Source organism: Schistocerca gregaria, chromosome 3, assembly GCF_023897955.1.
Source record: "Schistocerca gregaria isolate iqSchGreg1 chromosome 3, iqSchGreg1.2, whole genome shotgun sequence".
NCBI lineage: Eukaryota > Metazoa > Arthropoda > Insecta > Orthoptera > Acrididae > Schistocerca > Schistocerca gregaria.
The window spans coordinates 847,333,072-847,353,817 of NC_064922.1; the positions used below are offsets into that span (position 1 = coordinate 847,333,072).

The window sequence follows — 20,746 nt, forward strand, 5'->3', positions numbered from 1 at the left end:
TGGAAGATATTTGCTTCGTGATACATTACCCGTGTTAAAATAGACCGTTTACCAATTGCGGAAAAGGTCGATATCGTGTTGATGTATGGCTATTGTGATAAATATGCCCAACCGGTGTGTGCTATCTATGCTGATCGGTATCCTGGACGACATCATCCATGTGTCCGGACCGTTCGCCAGATAGTTACGTTATTTAACGAAACAGGAAGTGTTCAGTCACATGTGAAACCTCAACCACGACCTGCAGTAAATGATGATGCCCAAGCAGGTGTTTTAACTGCTTTCGTGACTAATCCGCACATTAGTAGCAGACAAATTGCGCGAGAATCGGGAATCTCAGAAACGTCGGTGTTGAAAATGCTACATCAACATCGTTTGCACCCGTACCATATTTCTATGCACCAGAAATTGCGTGGCGACGACTTTGAACATAGTGTACAGTACTGCCACTGGGCACAAGAGAAATTACGGGACGATGACAGATTTTTTGCACGCGTTCTATTCAGCGAAGAAGCGTCATTCACCAACAGCGGTAACGTAAACCGGTATAGTATGCACTATCGGGCAACGGAAAATCCACGATGGCTGCGACAAGTGGAACATCAGCGACCTTGGCAAGTGGCCTCGAAGGTTGAATGGGTACGAAGAACGGGCACACTGAGGTGGCACATTGAGAAGGAAAGTTGGCCACAAAACCTTTGGGGACAAGTTGTCCACAAAGCCTGTGAGAGCAAGTTGGCCACGAAAGCTCAGTGGACAAATTGGCCACGAAAGTTGAGCAGCAAGTTGGCCACGAAAGCTGGGCACGAAAGCTGGCCACGAAAGTTGGCCATAGAAACTGGACTTCCTTTTGCTGTGATTGCTGTGTAATGTATGCTATAGATGTTTGGAAAAGCACCAACAAACCTTTTAGAAATAGCAATGGAAAACACTGAACGATGTACTGCATTTATTATACTGCTCATAATTCCCACAACAAACAAAGAAATTAAAGTTTTGTTCAATGTGTCTTCCCACATAATTATGTTCGTTCCTCTCACTACCAAACACAATTTTCCCTCCACTGAAATCAATGTTAGCGGGTTTCATTGTGATGAGTTCGAGAAAATGCCTGACGAACACAGAGCCAGCTACAGAGTGAGTAACGTCTTACTTGCCTGCTGTGGATGTCAAAGATATGACAGAATACTTGCTCACAGGACAAAATAAATATTTAAAATGATGTGACAATGAAATGGATCATTGGAAACGCAATGATCTCATGTGAGTGGAAACCGTTACGATTTGGTGCACATGCAACATAATGAATATATCATGGGGTCTAAAAATTTTTGTACGACATGGCCTCGAAACTGGATTTTTCGTTTTCAATTTGGGAATTTTAGGAAAACTACAGAAAATCCTAATCTGGATGACAAACTGGGGAACTAAAACTTAGTCAGCCAGACAGTGAGTCCCATGTCTTGATCAGTAGACCGTTTCATAGGGCGAGGCTATCGATGTATCAAGGAATATGTTTGCTACAACCAACCAGGAGGGCGAGCAAGTGTGCAAATCTTTGATAAATGGCATGACCAGATACTTCTGTATCAATCGGCATGAAAACGTTAGATTTGTTCGAATGGGACACTATGTACATTATGTTGAAATTGGTGTCTGATGTAAGACATATAGAATGTTGGTTTTGTGGGAAACCCTACACTGCAACAGTCCTGTGGATTCACTTCACTTTCAATAGTCATACCAAAAGATAGGTCTTTGTATCCAATATATTGTATGATCTTGTTGTCAGACGAGAAAGGGGATTCTATTTTTAACCTCAAATCCAATGAACAGTCATCCAGTACAAGGAGATTATCCAGGACAACGTTAAAATCAGGATACCGTGCAGTATTGGCACAGATAAAATACGATCAATCTGAAAATAATGCCTCCAATATATTTTCATCCGACTAAAACAAATGCAAAGAGCACAGTAAAATAGTTAAATAGAGCTAAATTTCAGTTACAGACCATCATTTTCCCATGCACTCGCCATGATTCGTTATTCACTTTGGGCCATGATGAACAAGAGTCTGCATGTCACGGTCGTAAAAATCTGATACACCTGAACCTAGTCACTGTCTGACGACAGCGTCTGAGTCTGGGAAACTTTGTCCGCTTAGTCCACCAGACATATATAGAGCTAGACGGGAAGTGAATGCAGTGAGATACCGCAGCCAATTTTGGTAATGACTTTCACGGCCACAAACTCTCGCGAGGAGTGACATTATGTTGCAAAAGGAAGTTTGCCTACATCTCTGTTCTCACACTGGAAATTTGAACTTACAGCTTAGTCACTTTTGTACTGTAGTGTGCTGAACTGACAGTTGTTTCAGGCTCTGAGACATACAAACGATCCATACCTTGTTCATCCCAGAAACCCATGCACAGTACTTTGTCTGCGACTCTGGAGACCACGGTATTCAGCAAACTACCATCTTGAGCCTCGTACTGATGCAGTTGACTTCCGCCAAATTTGCATTCGATGATTATTTTGGTCTTTTGTAAACATCCACAAACAGCATTTTTTTTTTCAGTCACCAGACTTCTGACTGGTTGGATGCGACCCGCCGTGTATTCCTCTCCTGTGTCAGCCTCCTCGTATCAAAGTAGCACTTCAAACCTACACCGTCAATTATCTGCTGGATGTATTCCAATATCTGTCTTCCTCTACAGTTTTTGCCCTCTACAGCTCCCTCTAGTACCATGGAAGTCATTCCCTGATGTCTTAACAGATGTCCTATCACCCTGTCCTCCTTGTCAGTATTTTCCATATATTCCTTTCCTCTCCAATTCTGTGTGGAACCTCCTTATCCCTTACCTTATCAATCTACCTAATTTTCAATATTCAATTGTAGTACCACATCTCAAATGCTTCGATTCTCTTCTGTTCCGGTTTTCCCACAGTGCGTATTTCACTACCTTACAATGCTGTACTCCAGACGTACGTTCTCAGAAATATCTTCCTCAAATTAAGGCCTGTGTTTGATACTAGCAGAGTTCTCTTGGCCAGGAATACTCTTCTGCCAGTGCTACTCTGCTTTCGATGTTCTTTCTTCATCCGTAATTGGTTTCTTTGTTGCCTAGGTAGTACAATTCCTTAAATTCATCTACTTCGTGACAACCAATCCTGTTGTTAAGTTTCTTACTGTTCTCATTTCTGCTACTTCTCATTACATTCGTTTTTATTCGATTTACTCACAGTCTATTAGACTGTTCATTCCATTCAGAAGATCATGTAATTCTCCTCCACTTTCACTTAGGGTAGCAATGCCATCAGCGAATCATATCATTAATATCCTTTCACATTGAATATTAATCTCTCTTCTGACCCTTTCCTTTATTTCTATCATTGCTTCTTCGATGTGCAGATTGAACAGTAGGGGCGCAAGATTACATCTCATTCTCACACCCTTCTCGATCCGAGCACTTCGTTCTTGGTTGTCCAATCTTACTATTCCCTCTCTATGCTTGTACATATTGTATATCACCCTCTCCCCCTATACCTTACCCTTATTAATCTCAGAATTTCGAACCACTTTTCATTGTCGAACGCTTTTTCCAAATCGACAAATCCTATGAACGTGTCTTGATTTTTCTTTGTTTTTGCTTCCATTATCAACCTCAACGTCAGAATTGCCTTTCTGGTACCTTTACCTCTTCTAAAGCCACACTGATCGTCATCTAATACCTTCTCAATTTTCTTTCAGTAACAATATCATACACATTTCCGATAACCAAGATTCCATAAGACCTTGTCGACATTCAAGCTGTGCACACACAATTCATTGATTTTAATTGAACCATCGTCACGATGATTTGATCGAGACACTGCTCATTGTAAGGAACCGTAGTTGAGCAGAGTGGACCATGGCATGGCTTGGTGAGCACAGCCTTTCCATAGCTACTGAAAAGCAATAAACAGTGCTTCACATTAATCACCTCTAGTTTATCATACCCACACTACTTAAGAAAGCGTCAATTGATTGCAGTTAGCTCCATTTCTCCTGCAATGAGGAGCTCAATGATAAGTTCTATTTTATGCTGACTTCGAGGCTATACATCATACTGGAGCGCTTCCAAGATTCTGGTGTCTATCGCAGAAGAACGAAACCAACAGGTTACTAGCAGAACGATTCAAAAATAAAACTACACCGACATAATCTACATTCCGCTACACTGTTTCAGGGTAACTTTTCTGAAACTCGATAATTGTCTTCCATGACGACGCAAAACCTTGAAATTTGGCTCAAAGGTACTTCAACCTTCCACTGTAATGACACAAAAGCGTGGCGCTCTCCAATGTCAATGTCGGGCTCGGCATCACTTCGAACGGCAAGTGTCGACATATGTGAGAAAATGTGATGTTGGAATGCCTTGTTATTCTGATTTCCGATGATCCCTTGGACACACATGCTTATCCAAAGGAACTTTGCTTCGTAATTCAGAATAACACAGGCACTGCAATATCGTATTTATCCGCCGACACCGGGCAAGCGCCTCACGTGTTAATGGAATATACATAATGGATATGCGGGTTCAGGCTGTAGACGCATGGTTGACAGCTTATGGAAGACTGGGTCTAGCGTGAGTCGTGCACGGATAGCCAAACAGTAAGGCTACCGCCCGCGATTAGCGGAAAATTCAAGTACAAGTGCCGGTCCAGTACACGTTTTTACTGTCGTCGTTCCGTTCTACAGTTGCTGGCTATCCGTATTCCCTATTGCGAATACATTTAATGCATACGAGAAAAGGTCAAAGCTCAGATGTTCCAGGTGTTCATGTGAGCTGTAAGGTGAATTAATGACGTCACATTGGCACCAAATTTCACCAACATTCTGACCAACTCCATCGTGAACCTGTCACACGATGCGAACGTCATCACAGCCCCGCTTACACACGTCTCACCACATATTTTGTCGCTTCTGCTACGGAGGTCAATAACACGACACCCAGCGTTGAAATCACGCTGTTTTCGTATGAGTCGCAGGGGAAACATTTCAGGCATACCGTCGCCCACTATTGACACGCAAAAGGCCTCAAGAGGTGGTGTAAAGAGCGGCAATGAAAACACCCGTTCCCTTGGCTCACTGATTCCCACACATTTTGCAGTCGAGACTAACAATTCGCAGTATGTTCAATAACCTGACGACGTTCTTGGCAACATTTGACATTCCTGACAAGCCCTGGACTATTCAGTCCCTCTGTAAGTATATCGTAGATCAACAACCACAACGAACGTGGTCACATCTCTTTGGAGAGCATTGCGACCGCAATTTTTGGTCTGGTATATTCGATGCAACTGCTACGAATTGTTCAGAAACATTCGACGGAATTTGAAGCAGCAGTATGTGTTGATGCTTTCCAGCCCTCCTGTTTTGCAACATCCTGTGGCATGCTGATGGGGTGGGGTTGGGTGTAGGGCCGATATTGACACATGCGTGAACAAAAGAACAATAGTCCTTCTAAGATGCCCTAGTGCGGCAACAAACTTGGTGCCGCCTGTGCACCTATGTTGAGCACTTTAAAAATGTACCGCCACAGAAACGGCCAGTCACTAATTACTAGTCACCGATGAGACAGGCATCTCTTCTGACTTACTGTAGGCTTTGTATGCAGCCACTCGGCTGAGCGCTGTCTAAATTGTTGTCTGTGACACTGGCGCGTGGTAATGAGTGACTGGCTTTCACCTTACAGATACGTTTTTAAATTGCTGAACAAAGAGTAGCGGCTAGTACAGAGGGTGTCGTCAAACTGCGGGATCTCAGAGGGACCCATTATCGTGCTGTTCACACATGTATAATGTCAGACCAGAAGGGCTGAAAAGCATAAACATCATTCACTGCTTCGGATCACGTTCAGATTTAGTCGAGAGGCTCCAAAGACGTGCGATCACCTTCATTGGGACTGCTGGTCCATTATGTTTTTCAGAGAAGGGCTGAATCGTCTAGGGGGCGGGACGGGGGGGGGGGGGGGTGAGAGATGTTAGCATTGTCAAACGTTGCCAAGAATCCTGTTGCTAATCACACTGCAAACTGTCTTTTTCCATCGCAAAATGTGTGGGCATCGTCGCCCAAAGGCAAGGGTAGTTTACATTGACGCCTTTTATGCCACCTCTCGAGACCTTTGCGCCTCAGTTCTGAGCTTAAATATTTTCGTCGGCCACCCATAAGGAAACAGAGCGATTTGAACGCTGGGTGTCACAGTTCTGACCTACATCATAGATGATTCACAGCAAAGGGTGAAATATGTGTAAGATGGGGTTTGATGACATTCCCATCACGTGTCACGTCCACAGAGGCGTTGGGCACAATTATGACAAAATTTGGCGCCAATGTGACATCATTACCACATCTTACAGGTCATATGATGTTTTACTTCTGCACAGTATAGGTCACATGGACTTTCGAGAGCTGATCATTTATTCGCATGTATCGGCACTTTGCTGTCTGACGCATCGCCGAGCATGAGGTTGACCTCACAGGGCGCTTCACTTCTGCATCCTTGCAGAGGAAGACTGTATGCACCTTTGAGCAAAATTTCAAACTTCTGCGTCGCAATGTGAGAGACTTACAAGCTTTCGAAAAAATGACCCTTACCTTGTGTTTTGAATTGTAGGTCCGAGACTCAAAGTCAACAGACAAATGAGGTGCACTAGTTTGAGACGGATTCTACAACGCTTCAGGTTACACAGCCTCGGGACAGAGTGGGAGACGAGTGGGTGATACTGACCAGCAGGCTGACCAGGCTGGGCACGTAGAGGACCCACTCGACCATGTGGTGGGGCTCCACCCAGCAGCTGGCCGGCTCCCCCTGGGCCAGCAGGTGGCGCAGCAGGGCGTACACAGACACTGGCAGCAGCGGCACACCTGCACAAGAGAGGAGAATGGGGGCCGTCTAGTAGCTGGAACCAGCTCACTGCCAGAAATAGAAAGCTTCACACCAAGACCACCTTAACCTAAAGATACCAAACTGATAATCCGGCACTTTGTATTCTCGCCTGAAAATGAAGAAAAAAGTGCTAAATGAATATTTTCTTGCGGGCGAAAAGTCACGAAGCGACAAAAGCACAAACTCCAATAAACTAAGACATTAGTCACGTCTGTCATGCAACAAATCCAAAAAATGGGACGCTCAGTGTTAACATTAGTTCTGTACAGATTGTGATACGAATAATACACATTTTCGGTAGGAGTCCTTGGAATAATAAGAGGCAAACTTGCAAACTTACATTTTGTTACGTGGATGAAAAGGTCTGTGATGTGGTCATTTCTGGTTTTTATCTCCAAGCACAATGATTGTTCGTTAACATAACGAATTTTATTTAATGTTCATATGTGTGTAAAACATTTTCATAGCAGCGGATGTGCGTTAAATGCTGGCCGCCATTGCTGCAACACTCTCTCAATTCACCTAAAGCCGGGCACAGCGCCCGCATATTTGCTAAAAACTGGCATCATTAATCAAGAGAAGAAAAATGAGCAAGCAGGGCAATCACATGTAAACAGAATTTTAAATTATTTCATGTACACCAGGACGCAGGCAGCCGCGTATGTTAATACAACGAAGTAGCTGATTTTCATTTACGATTTTGAGCTACTTATAAATGTTTTCTAGGTTATCAGCAGCCCTACATATGGAAACCACATTTTTCCTAAAGATAACATTGCTCATGTTCTCCTATTTAAACTGCTGTTTAAGAGAATAGTCATCACACTCCTATGAAGCTAGTCACATATTTAAACAAACAGTAATTGTCGTGAGACGTCAGCTAATACTACACGTACTATTACATGCAATGGACATAAATCTCTTAACAATGTTGACTATATCCAGCTTCTGTGAATCTCATATGAATCGTACACAACTTTATATTTTTCATCAAATATAGAGAAATTAAAGTGCAACAATTTTTGCCCCCTTTATTCATCAAATACATTACAATTTTTTAATGGTTCAAATGGCTCTGAGCACTATGGGACTTAACATCTGTGGTCATCAGTCCCCTAGAACTTAGAACTACTTAAACCTAACTAACCTAAGGACATCACACACATCCATCCCCGAGGCAGGATTCGAATCTGCGACCGTAGCAGTCGCTCGGTTCCAGACTGAGCGCCTAGAACCGCTAGACCACCGCGGCCGACAATTTTTTTAATAAGTTAGTATATTTTACAATACCCATTCTGGAGGTATGTGTTGATCAAAATGTTATGTGAGCTTATTTTCAGCACAGCTACAGGCAAAGAACAATGCCAGTATGTGATGGCTGCTGGGAGTGTGTAATGTTAAGGTACTATTCAGGTGGAGATTGCAAGACGGCAGACACGGAGGAATTACACGTGAAGTTCATCGCCATCTCTCAGACCCTGAGGAAGGTCAATCATTCGTGTGAGGGACATGACAGCATCATGCCCACAGGCTGCAGAGACACAGTGATGCAGAACCAGTGATGACGCAAAGGGCTCAGGACAACGGCGTGGAAATGACAGCAGCTACTGGACTGTGCTGTGTGGGTGGACAGTACGTGGTGGCCTGTCTAACTATGAACACTCGAGACGTTTGCTACAGGAATAAAGCATCATACGTTTTATTTACTGTGTGTACAGAATACTGAACGTACGTAACTTTGACAAATCTGAGTCTGTTCCTGTAACTTTGTAATGCATACGTGCATTCCCTTTACGTCTTTATGCTAATTATTACGCACATTTGTGCGATCTAAAATGCCCAGTAGCAGCCAGGCTACATGTACATCTCACAATTATGTGTCAGTAAGACGCATTAACGATAACATCGTAGGAGGCAATATTGTGCAACCTTATTAGGGCTAAGACCTGACTGTTCGTGAGTAGGATCTTACAATCGGAGACTGTGTTCCGAGACAAACTTCCGTCAGAATGTTAGCAAACGTGACATCAGATCTGCCGGCCGAGGTGGCCGAGCGGTTCTAGCTGCTACAGTCTGGAACCGTGCGACTGCTACGGTCGCAGGTTCGAATCCTGCCTCGGACATGGATGTGTGTGATGTCCTTAGGTTTAAGTAATTCTACGTTCTAGGGGACTGATGACCTCAGAAGTTAATTCCCATAGTGATCAGAGCCACCCACGTCAGATCTGCCTGGCAACAACTATCTAAACGCCCATTGGCTGAGAGTTTATATATATATATATATATATATATATATATATATATATATATATATATATATATATATATATATGAGTAGGAGACGAGTGGAGTGTCCCTATTGGCCGAGGGAGAAAGGTAGCGTTTCTCTTGTGCGCCGGGAAGACAGGGCGAGTTAGCAGCGAGGCGCCACTCAAAAACGAACGGTCGACTAACCAGAGGCGGCTCCAAAAGAACGGTCGCGAGTAAATATAGCAGTGATAAACAAAATATAAAGTGAAGGTATTAATTTCAGTGAACGCCACGTGTCGTGGGCAGTATCGATAAAAATATGTTGTAAACTGTTGAGTATAACGGCGTAGCCAAGAGCCACCATATTTGAAAGTGGGTAATGTGTGATTCAAAGAATTCTTCATTAAAACGAGTATATCAAAAAACGTTGTTAACACTTAACAACTGGCATCCCGACACATCCCACTTCAGCAGGATCACAAACCAACATTGAACTTGGCGCCTGAGCGCCAGTCTGTGCGACGAGGGGCTACCGAAGCAGCAAAACACCAGGTTAGTGATACACAGAGGGCATTGTAACGTACTGAATAATAGTATTGAATATGCACGGTATATCAAAAAATGTCATTAAGAAGCATTCGTACTACAATATTCTAGTACCACTTAATTTTTCTCGTGCTGATGTGATGTTCTGGCGCACAAATTGCTACATAAATGAATACCACATACCTACTTGAAGTGATTATGAATATGTAATTCAAGTAATTTTGGGTAGAGTAAGCAAAAGGAGTTTTCGTAACCAAAGAATCTTTGTCCGAAACATTTTCTTTTCGCATGTAAATGTACACTGTACTTTCTACAGTTAGATTGGATACATTGTATACGGGAATAATGTGCGCTATTTTCGATACCTTTGCTGTACGAAAATTTCACGACAAGTCTGAGCAAGAAAAGCTACTAATGGTGCAGTGTATGCCCATTAAAATCGAAATGGAAATTTATCAGCGCCTGGGACCCCTTTCGTTTCCAATTCTACCTCCTTCGTCATCTACATCTGTACACCGAATCTCACACTAAAATTTGTCTAATTTTTCCTTCATGGTCTTTTCCCGAAATACAGAGTGTATCAAAAAGAATCATCCGACTTGTCACTTCTGTATTTCTGAAACTAATAAACATATAGAATGAATTTCGTATTTTGATATACGGACAACTCAAGAAGTTTTTTCATATCTTTTCTTAGCTGTTCAATATGCCCCCTTTGAGATGCATGGCATAAATCAGTGTGGTTTCGAATTGTTACCACACTGTAACCAGCGTGTCTTGAGTTACAGCCTACATAGCTGCTCTTATGCGATGTCGCAGTTCATTCATTGTTGTTGGTAACGGAGGTAAGCCGGCCGGAGTGGCCGAGAGGTTCTAGGCGCTTCAGTCTGGATCGCGCGGACTGCTGCTGCCGCAGATTCGAATCCTGCCTCGGGCATGGATGTGTGTGATGTCCTTACATTAGTTAGGTTTAAGTAGTTATGAGTTCCAGGGGACTGATGACCTCAGATGTTAAGTCCCATAGTGCTCAGAGCCGTTTGAACCATTTGAACGGAGGCAAATAAACAGTCTTTCATAAACCCCCACAAGAAATACCCACATACTGTCAGGTTCCATGTCCTTGGAGGACAGGAATGTAAGGCTGCGATGGATCCATCTTTCAGCAAACCCTGTGATTTAAAAATTCCCGCACTTCCAGATGACAGTGTGGCGATGCCCCATGCTGTTGGTAAACGAAGCCGTTTTAATCAGTCTCCAACAGTGGGAAAAGAAAGTTCTCAACCATATAGAGATGTGTGCTTCCTGTAACAGTGTTCTCAGCAAAGACAAATGGGTTCTGTGAAACTGCACAAAACACATTGAATTTTCGAGTGTCCCTCTTATGTTGAATAACTTTATGTGGGTTTCCGTACTCCATACTCTCACACTATGACGGTCCACCTTTCGATTTAAACGGTATGTTGCCTCGTCACTAAACACTAAGCGTGGAAGAAAAATGTCATCCTCCATCTAGCGTAGAACGAAACTGCAGAACTCCACTCGTTGTTGTTTGTCACCTTCACGAAAAAGTTGCATTAGCTGAATTGTGTACGGTTTCTCGTGTAAACGTTGACGCAACACACGCCAGAGGGACGTCGGGGGCGTGTTGAGCTGCCGAGCTGCACCGCGAAACGATTTCTGCGGACTCCTTGTGAAACTATGGCGGATGCGTTCGACGTCTGTGTCAGACACTCTGGGACTGCCCGGCGATTTGCCTTTACGCAAACAACCTGTTTTTCGGAATTGTTCATGCCGTCGCCTAATGCTCTGTGCTGTAGGAGGATCCACATGACACCTAGTACGAAAGTCACTCTGAACAGTTGTTACTGACACGCACAAAACAAAACACAAAACGCTTTCTATTCTCCCGACGGCATTTTACTAGAACTGAAATAGGCACACAGTGCTGCTACCTAGCGGGAACCTTGTAAAACTTAAGAGTTTGCTCTTTCCAACCCCCAGTACGTTGCTCACGCACATATCTCAAATAACATAATGGTAACGATATTTTTAAAAAAAATCGGTTGATTCTTTTTCATACACACTGTACTTTGAAAGCTACTAGCCCCGTACACTGTTCATTGTATGTCACTGCGAGGCTTCCGTCACCTGCGGGCGGAACTCCGTGAGCGGCGTACTAAGAAGAACTGCCGATGGATACAATGGTACTGGAATCTGAAGCCGGCCTTAGTAGCCGAGCGGTTCTAGACGCTACAGTCCGGAACCGCGCGACCGCTACGGTCGCAGGATCGAATCCTGCCTCGGGCATGGATGTGTGCGATGTCCTTAGGTTAGTTAGGTTTAAGTAGTTCTAACTTATAGCGGACTGATGGCCTCAGCAGTTAATTCCCATAGTGCTCAGAGCCATTTTTGGAATCTGAGGCTGCGTTCTGACATCGTCGGGTGACGTCACCCGAAAACATGGGTCGACAGTGTTATCATAGTGCGTCCGATCTCCTTAATAAGTTGTTGGCGGGGTCAAGGAAGTTACGTTAGAATCTATTTTATGTACGGAGTAGGTTAGAATGGTGTGGGGGGGGGGGGGGATTCCACGTCGCCTCTGTGCTTGGATACGACGTATAGGACTGCTGCATAGCGGCACCTGCTATTTAAGCGACGCCGAAGGCATGTGTCTGAACTTTCATGTTTGGTAAAGAACGTGAAGAGTACTGTACACTCAATTCTCAGTTATCGGAATAACCAAATAAGTTTTACGAATTGTGAGGTCAGAGAAACATTTTGTTGTATACTCGAGGTAATTCGTAGTGACCTTGAAAACCAAGCTATAAACACCCTTTTTCGAGATATTTATTCAAAGTTGTGCAGGCGTACGTCAATTAACTTTCAATGACAGCCATTTAGCACACGCTTGAACGACAAGCATAAAGCGTAGCATAATATACTCTGAAAAAAAAAGCAGTTAAAAGTGCAAATACATTTGCAAACCATTTCATTCACTGAAGCGCCAAAGAAATTGGTATAGGCATTCATATTCAAATGGAGAGACATGTAAACAGGCAGGATATCTACAGCGCAGCGGTCGGCAACGCCTGCATAAGGCAGCATTTGTCTGGCACAGTTGTTAGATCGGTTACTGCTGCCACAATGCCATGTTATCTTGACTTAAATGAATCTGAACGAGGTGTTACAGTCGGCACACGAACAATGGGACACAGCATCTCCGAGGTAGCAATGAAGTGGGGATTTTCCGTACGACCATTTCACGACTGCACCGTGGATATCTGGGACCCGGTAAAACATCAAATCTCTGGCATTACTGCTGCCGCTAAAAGAACAGGATCAACGACGACTGAAGGGAATCGTTCAACGTGACAGAAGTTTAGCCCTTCCGTAAATTGCTGCAGATTTCAATGCTGCAACGTCAACAAGTGTCAGCGTGCGAACCATTCAATGAAACATCATCTACTTGGCCTTTCAGAGCCGAAGGTCCACTCGTGTACCTTTGATGACTGCACGACACAAAGCTTTAGGCCTCTCCTGGGCCCGTCAACACTGACATTGGACTGTTGATCACTAGAAACACGCTACCTTTTTGGACGAGTGTTGTTTCAAGTTGTATCGAGGGGACGGACGTGTACGAGTATTGAGACAACCTGATGAATCCATGGACCTTCCATGACAGCAAGGGACTGCTCAAGCTGGTGGAGACTGTAATGATGTGGGGCGTGTGCAGTTGGAGTGAGATGAAATCCCTGATACGTCTAGATACGAGTCTGAAAGGTGACAAGTAAGTAAACATCCTGAAACTTCCTGGCAGATTAAAACTGTGTGCCCGACCGAGACTCGGACTCGGGATCTTTGCCTTTCGCGGGCAAGTGCTCTACCAACTGAGCTACCGAAGCACGACTCACGTCCGGTACTCACAGCTTTACTTGTGCCAGTATCCGTCTCCTACCTTCCAAACTTTACAGAAGCTCTTCTGCGAAACTTGCAGAACTAGCACTCCTGAAAGAAAGGATATTGCGGAGACATGGCTTAGCCACAGCCTGGGGGATGTTTCCAGAATCAGATTTTCACTCTGAAGCGGAAGGGAAAGGTCCCGAGTTCGAGTCTCGGTCTCGCACACAGTTTTAATCTGACAGGAAGTTTCATATCAGCGCACACTCCGCTGCAGAGTGAAAATCTCATTCTGGAAGTAAACATCCTATCTGATCACCTGCATCCATTCATGTCCATTGTGCATTCCGACGGACTTGGGCAATTTCCGCAGGACAATGAGACACCCCATACGTCCAGAATTTCAAACAGAAGAGGAAATCTCTTCTAAGTTTAAACAGTTCCGCTGGCCGCTGGCCGCCAAACCTCCCAGACATCAACATTACTATGCATATCTGGGATGCCTTGCAACGCGCTGTTCAGAAGAGATCTCCACCCCCTCGTAGTTTTACGGGCTTATGGACAGTCAAGCAGAAATCATGGTGTCAGTCCCCTCCAGCACTACTTCAGACGCTGGTCGAGTCCGTGCTTACACGATATTAGGCTGGTGTACCAGTTTCTTTGCCTCTTCAGTGTATTAACAGAATCACTACCCTACTGGTATAAAACAACAGTAAGGGGGAATAATTATTTGTAGAAAACTAATGACAATCTACCACAGAAAAGATCCAGTACAGTATCTGTAAGCATATAAGATGCGCCAACCTTTTCACTTGAACGTATTTCCAATACAGATTTTTCCTGTTTGAGGTTTCGAATAAAACTGCAATTTCAGTCGATAGATTCAGAACTACACTCCTGGAAATTGAAATAAGAACACCGTGAATTCATTGTCCCAGGAAGGGGAAACTTTATTGACACATTCCTGGGGTCAGATACATCACATGATCACACTGACAGCTTAGCGAAGCGAGCAATGAGCTTAGGGAAAATCCTAAATCGTAGATTTCCTTAGGAAGAAATGGAAAACTGAGTGGCAATGGGAGTCGATAAAGATTTCAAAAGGAGTACAGTATCGCCAGCTGCAACATGAAACAGAGTTATACCCTTTCTGCAGAGATCATTTATGTATATAGAAAATAGTAACAGTCCTGTCACAATTCCCTGTGGCACTCCTGGTGTTACCCCTTTCTCCGATAAACATTCGCGTCGAGGGCGACATACTGGGTTCTATTAGTTAAGAAATCCTCGAGCCACTCACATATCTAGGAGCCTATTCAATATGCACGCACCTTCGTGAAAAGTCTGCAGTGGGGCACCGTGCCGAATGCTTTCCGTAAATCTAGAAATATCGAATCTGCCTGCTGCCCTTCATTCATAGTTCACAGTATGTCATGTGAGAAAAGGGCAAGCTGGGTTTCGCAGGAGCACGGGCGAGTTACAGAGACTTGGTGACGAAGTTGAAAAGTGTGTCACTTTGAGTGGTAGTTCAACGTTTAATAAAAGCCACTTCGTAAAGCATTATACTGTATAGCTTAATTTTTTATGTACTCTCGCCATCTGGCAACAAGAGTGAACTTTCAGACCAGAGGTCTGGAATTAACTGCAGCAATACAAATCATAGCAGTTCATTGATAAAATCGACAAGTTGGTTTTGTGAAATACTAGAGCTATCCCACAGCGTAATATCAAATTTCTTTGTCCAATATCTTTGTCAAAGAAATTTGATGGTGTAATAGAGGACTTTGTCAAATGTCGTGAAATATTTCATCAAATCTAGAGCCTCTCTGTAGTATTTTTATAAACATTGCCACTAAATACAAATGGTATTTAACGACAAATACAAAATTAATAGAGATGTATGAAGCTGATAAGGCGCTTTACAACGTGAGACATCCTGAATACAAAAATAGATTAAGAAGATTGGAGACATGACATGTCCTAACCTAACTCTCTCCTGTAGCAAGGAATCGGAGTGTTATAGTAAGCATCTCTTCTGCAGATATAACAATTCTCAAGTAGGTATTGTGCTTTGTGACATGAGGATACACCTCGCTGACCACACACAGAAATGTATGCTCATCCATTCCTAAGTAACTATAAGCTCACGTAACAAGTTTTGTTGAATGCTTTTATCATGTCGTCGTAAAACCCACGGCCTCCCCCCGGTACGTTTCCTTTTTTTTCCCGCTTCTCTTCCACATGTGCACACAATGCAATTGTTTTACATGCAACTGCTGCGGTTAATAACAGGTTGTTGTTGTCAGACATCTTGAACTTTGACGAAAAATATGATGACAGTGTAATACCCCTTTTTAGCGCCACGTCAAATATATTTGACGAATATTTGATCACAACCTTTGATCAAATCTTTGACAAAGAAATTTGACAGTGTAATACCGGCGCAAGTAACGTACGAAGTGAAATGGGGCGGTGTGCTCACCCCAGCCGATGACGTAGAAGACGATGAGCGACCTCTCGGGCTTGAAGGCGGCGGCGAGCAGGCGGTGCAGGTAGAAGCCCTCGCAGAACATCCACAGGTAGTTGCTGCAGCGCCAGTACTTGGTGGTCAGCAGTAGCACGTTGCACAGCCACACGTCCTGTGGGCACCGCAGCAAAAGCGAGCGTCACACACCTGGCCACGCCGGTACTCTTAATCTCTGTTCCATTCAGCAGTAAACAAGGACTTTCGTCTAAACCCAGCTTTCAAAATCTCGTTTACGCTAGCGGACTGCAACACCATTCCCCCTTTCATTCATCGAAGAAACCCAAGGATGGCTGACATAGCACACTCCTGGAAATGGAAAAAAGGACACATTGACACCGGTGTATCAGACCCACCATACTTGCACCGGACACTGCGAGAGGGCTGTACAAGCAATGATCACACGCACGGCACAGCGGACACACCAGGAACCGCGGTGTTGGCCGTCGAATGGCGCTAGCTGCGCAGTATTTGTGCACCGCCGCCGTCAGTGTCAGCCAGTTTGCCGTGGCATACGGAGCTCCATCGCAGTCTTTAACACTGGTAGCATGCCGCGACAGCGTGGACGTGAACCGTATGTGCAGTTGACGGACTTTGAGCGAGGGCGTATAGTGGGCATGCGGGAGGCCGGGTGGACGTACCGCCGAATTGCTCAACACGTGGGGCGTGAGGTCTCCACAGTACATCGATGTTGTCGCCAGTGGTCGGCGGAAGGTGCACGTGCCCGTCGACCTGGGACCGGACCGCAGCGACGCACGGATGCATGCCAAGACCGCAGGATCCTACGCAGTGCCGTAGGGGACCGCACCGCCACTTCCCAGCAAATTAGGGACACTGTTGTTCCTGGGGTATCGGCGAGGGCTATTCGCAACCGTCTCCATGAAGCAGGGCTACGGTCCCGCACACCGCGTGAATGGAGGGACGAATGGAGACGTGTCGTCTTCAGCGATGAGAGTCGCTTCTGCCTTGGTGCCAATGATGGTCGTATGCGTGTTTGGCGCCACAATCAGGACTGCATACGACCGAGGCACACAGGGCCAACACCCGGCATCATGGTGTGGGGAGCGATCTCCTACACTGGCCGTACACCTCTGGTGATAGTCGAGGGGACACTGAATAGTGCACGGTACATCCAAACCGTCATCGAACCCATCGTTCTACCATTCCTAGACCGGCAAGGGAACTTGCTGTTCCAACAGGACAATGCACGTCCGCATGTATCCCGTGCCACCCAACGTGCTCTAGAAGGTGTAAGTCAACTACCCTGGCCAGCAAGATCTCCGGATCTGTCTCCCATTGAGCATGTTTGGGACTGGATGAAGTGTCGTCTCACGCGGTCTGCACGTCCAGCACGAACGCTGGTCCAACTGAGGCGCCAGGTGGAAATGGCATGGCAAGCCGTTCCACAGGACTACATCCAGCATCTCTACGATCGTCTCCATGGGAGAATAGCAGCCTGCATTGCTGCGAAAGGTGGATATACACTGTACTAGTGCCGACATTGTGCATGCTCTGTTGCCTGTGTCTATGTGCCTGTGGTTCTGTCAGTGTGATCATGTGATGTATCTGACCCCAGGAATGTGTCAATAATGTTTCCCCTTCCTGGGACAATGAGTTCACGGTGTTCTTATTTCAATTTCCAGGAGTGTATTTAGTGTATCTGGGATTGTTAAGATCCTTAGGCGCCAGGAAGGCATCTGGCCCTCCCCGTAAGATTTTATGTTGACTGTGGTACAAATATAGCACCACTCTTATCCATCATCTATCAGAGGTCATTGGAACAGCGGAAAGTTCCACGGGACTGGAAGAAGGCCCAGGTCAAGGCAATCTATAAAAAGGGTAGAAAATCGGATGCATATAATTACCCGCCAATTTCACTGACATCGATTCGTTGTAGAATCATGGAACATATTTTGTGCCCAGACATAATGACCTTTCTAGACTCTGAGAAGCTCATCTGCAGAAACCAGCAAGGTTTTAGGAAACAGCGGTCATGCGAGAGACAGCTGGCCCTCTTTGTGCATGATGTGCAACAGGCTCTAGATAACGGCTCCCAGGTTGATGGCATATTTCTCGAAAGGCGTTCGACTCAGTTCCGCACTGTCGCTTGCTCCAAAAAGTGCACGCTTACGGTCTATCCGATGACATATGCGGTTGGATAGAAAGTTTTCTAACAGACAGAGAGCATTATGTCGTCCTGAATGGGCAGACTTCAACAGAAACAAGCGTAACTTCAGGTGTGCTCCAGGGCAGAGTAATAGGTCCGCTGCTTTTTACGATTTACATAAACGATCTGGTTGATGGTATTGACAGCGGCATTAGACTGTTTGCCGATGATGCTGTAGTCTACAGGAAAGTAGTATCACACGAAAGTTGTTAACAAATCAATGAAGATTTGCAGACAACAAATGCGTGGTGTAATGACTGGCAGTTATCTCTCAGTATTAGTAAGTGTAACCTACTGCGTATAACAAGGCGAAAATCCCTATTAATTTACGAGTACAAAATAAATGCCCAGTCTTTGGAAGCGGTAACATCCGTCAAGTACCTGGGTCTGACTATTCGAAATGATCTCAAATGGAATGATCAGATTACACAAGTAACGGGCAAGGCGAACTCTAGATTGCGATTTATTGGTAGAATCCTGAAGCGATGCAGCCCTTCAACAAAGGAAATTGGTTACGTTAGTTCGTCCAATCTCAGAGTATTGTTCGTCTGTATGGGCCCCTTACCAGTTGCGTCTGATTCAAGACATTGAGAAGGTCCAAAGAAGAGCGGCAAGATTCGTGACTGGTACATTTACCCATCGTGAGAGCATTACAGATATCACAGAAAGTTTGAAGTGAGACACACTTGAAGATAGACTACGCGCTAAACGGAATGGGCTGCTCACTAAATTCCGAAATCCGATCTTCGCCGAGGATGTACAGTATATTTTATTACCACCAACTTTCAAATCGCGCAATGATCAGCATTCAAAGATAAGGGAAATTAGAGCTCGTACTGGGGCGTTCAGACACTCGTTTTTCCCTCGCACGATCAGCGTGTGGAACAGAGGGGGGAGGGAATATGACTTTGGCGCGAATTGTGCCCTCCGCCAAACACCGCTTGGTGGCTTGCGGAATACATATGTAGATGTAGACATAGGTTGGGTAGCTGCTGTTATGAAGTGTCGTGAAGTCAATTCTTATGGCCGGCATCCCAGAAGATTCTAGAAGGTGCGCGAATTCTATGTCTATTTGTTCCATTACCTCCTAATCTATAATCCGTAATTTAAACAAACTATGTTTATTTACATTATGATCACCTCTTTAACGGCGGGTTGGTCCACTCTTGAAACGCAATACACCAGTAATTCTGCTGGCAGCTGACCGACAAGTCATTGTTAGGTTTCTGCCCTACATGTGTTGCACTGGTCTGAAATCAGACGAATTTCGCAACCAAGACATCGAAATGAGTTTATTATAGTGTCCCTAAAACCACTGTATCACGATTCTGGCTTTGCAACATGGACAGTTAGCCTGCCAGAAGATGCTGTCGCTATTGGGTATACATCGAGCATGAAAAGGTAAAATTCACGCAGTCCTCAGCTGTCATTCAATTAGTACCAGAGGTCGCATCTGCGCCTCAGCTATTTTCCCTCGTAGCAAACTACTGCACACATCGGCCTGCGAGTCTGAGACGGTGCACGGCTGAAGCATCTGTTCGTACCTGAACACGACGATCGACTGGGTATAATCAGAAACGTGGTTCAGCTGACCGGTATAAACCACGGTCCAGTCTCGATGATCTCGCGCCCACTACAAACATAAATCGTGACGTCATCAGATCTGCCTCAGATAGCCACCTACCATGATTTACAGAGGGGCAAGCCGCCATGTCTGCATGATGAAGCATGTGCGCCGTGGCGGGTTGGTCGCTCACTATCCATTAAACAATCAGTCCACGCACCTCGATATGTTTCAGAGTATGTGTCCCTTCACGCTGCGATGGTAGATACTGGTTTAGCCAACAAAAGCAGCGTTGACGAAAATTCAACCAAATACCTACCACGCAATGGCCACATAACTCCAGTCCATGGGCAGTTGCTGAAAGTTAGTTAAACTATCGAGTGTTCGGTATTCTTACATCATTCGTTAAAAAAAATGCCTAAAATTTTATTTATATTGGTTTATTGCCTTTACTCGCTCCTGTGAACGGGAACGCGTTATGCAGATGTTGGTGTCACTCGCGTCCATCTAGAAAAGTTTTTACTGAGTTTAAGGAAGGCGATGTTGGCCTGATATATTCGACGATGCTCTTTGGCTACTCTGACTAAAGGATTCTTCTAAGAAATACCAAATTAAGATAACCTGAAGATGCCTAAATAAGGCGAAACGCGTCGTTGAAAAATAAAAAAATAAAACTGCAACCAATACTGTTTTTAACCAATACTGTTAAGCACTGGTTTTCTGTATGTTACATATGGATTGGAAGAATTTTTATGCAATTTTACTGACCGTCTCTGTTACAAGCTCACACCGCGAAGCGGCCAAAAGCTATTAAGTTCCACCTGATATCTGAAACGTCTTACACAGTCACTGAACCACTACTACT

General features: G+C 44.6%; 1 protein-coding gene across 1 annotated transcript in view; it reads right to left on the reverse strand.

Annotated features, from left to right (window-relative positions):
• LOC126354754 (corticotropin-releasing factor receptor 2-like) overlaps positions 1-20,746 on the reverse strand; it is a 310,840-nt gene that overhangs the window by 38,125 nt on the left and 251,969 nt on the right. The window contains exons 7-8 of the mRNA XM_050004635.1: positions 16,109-16,265; positions 6,775-6,911 (exon numbers count right to left, since the gene is read on the reverse strand). Coding sequence (XP_049860592.1) covers positions 6,775-6,911; positions 16,109-16,265 — 294 coding nt within the window. The remainder of the gene's footprint in view (positions 1-6,774; positions 6,912-16,108; positions 16,266-20,746) is intronic.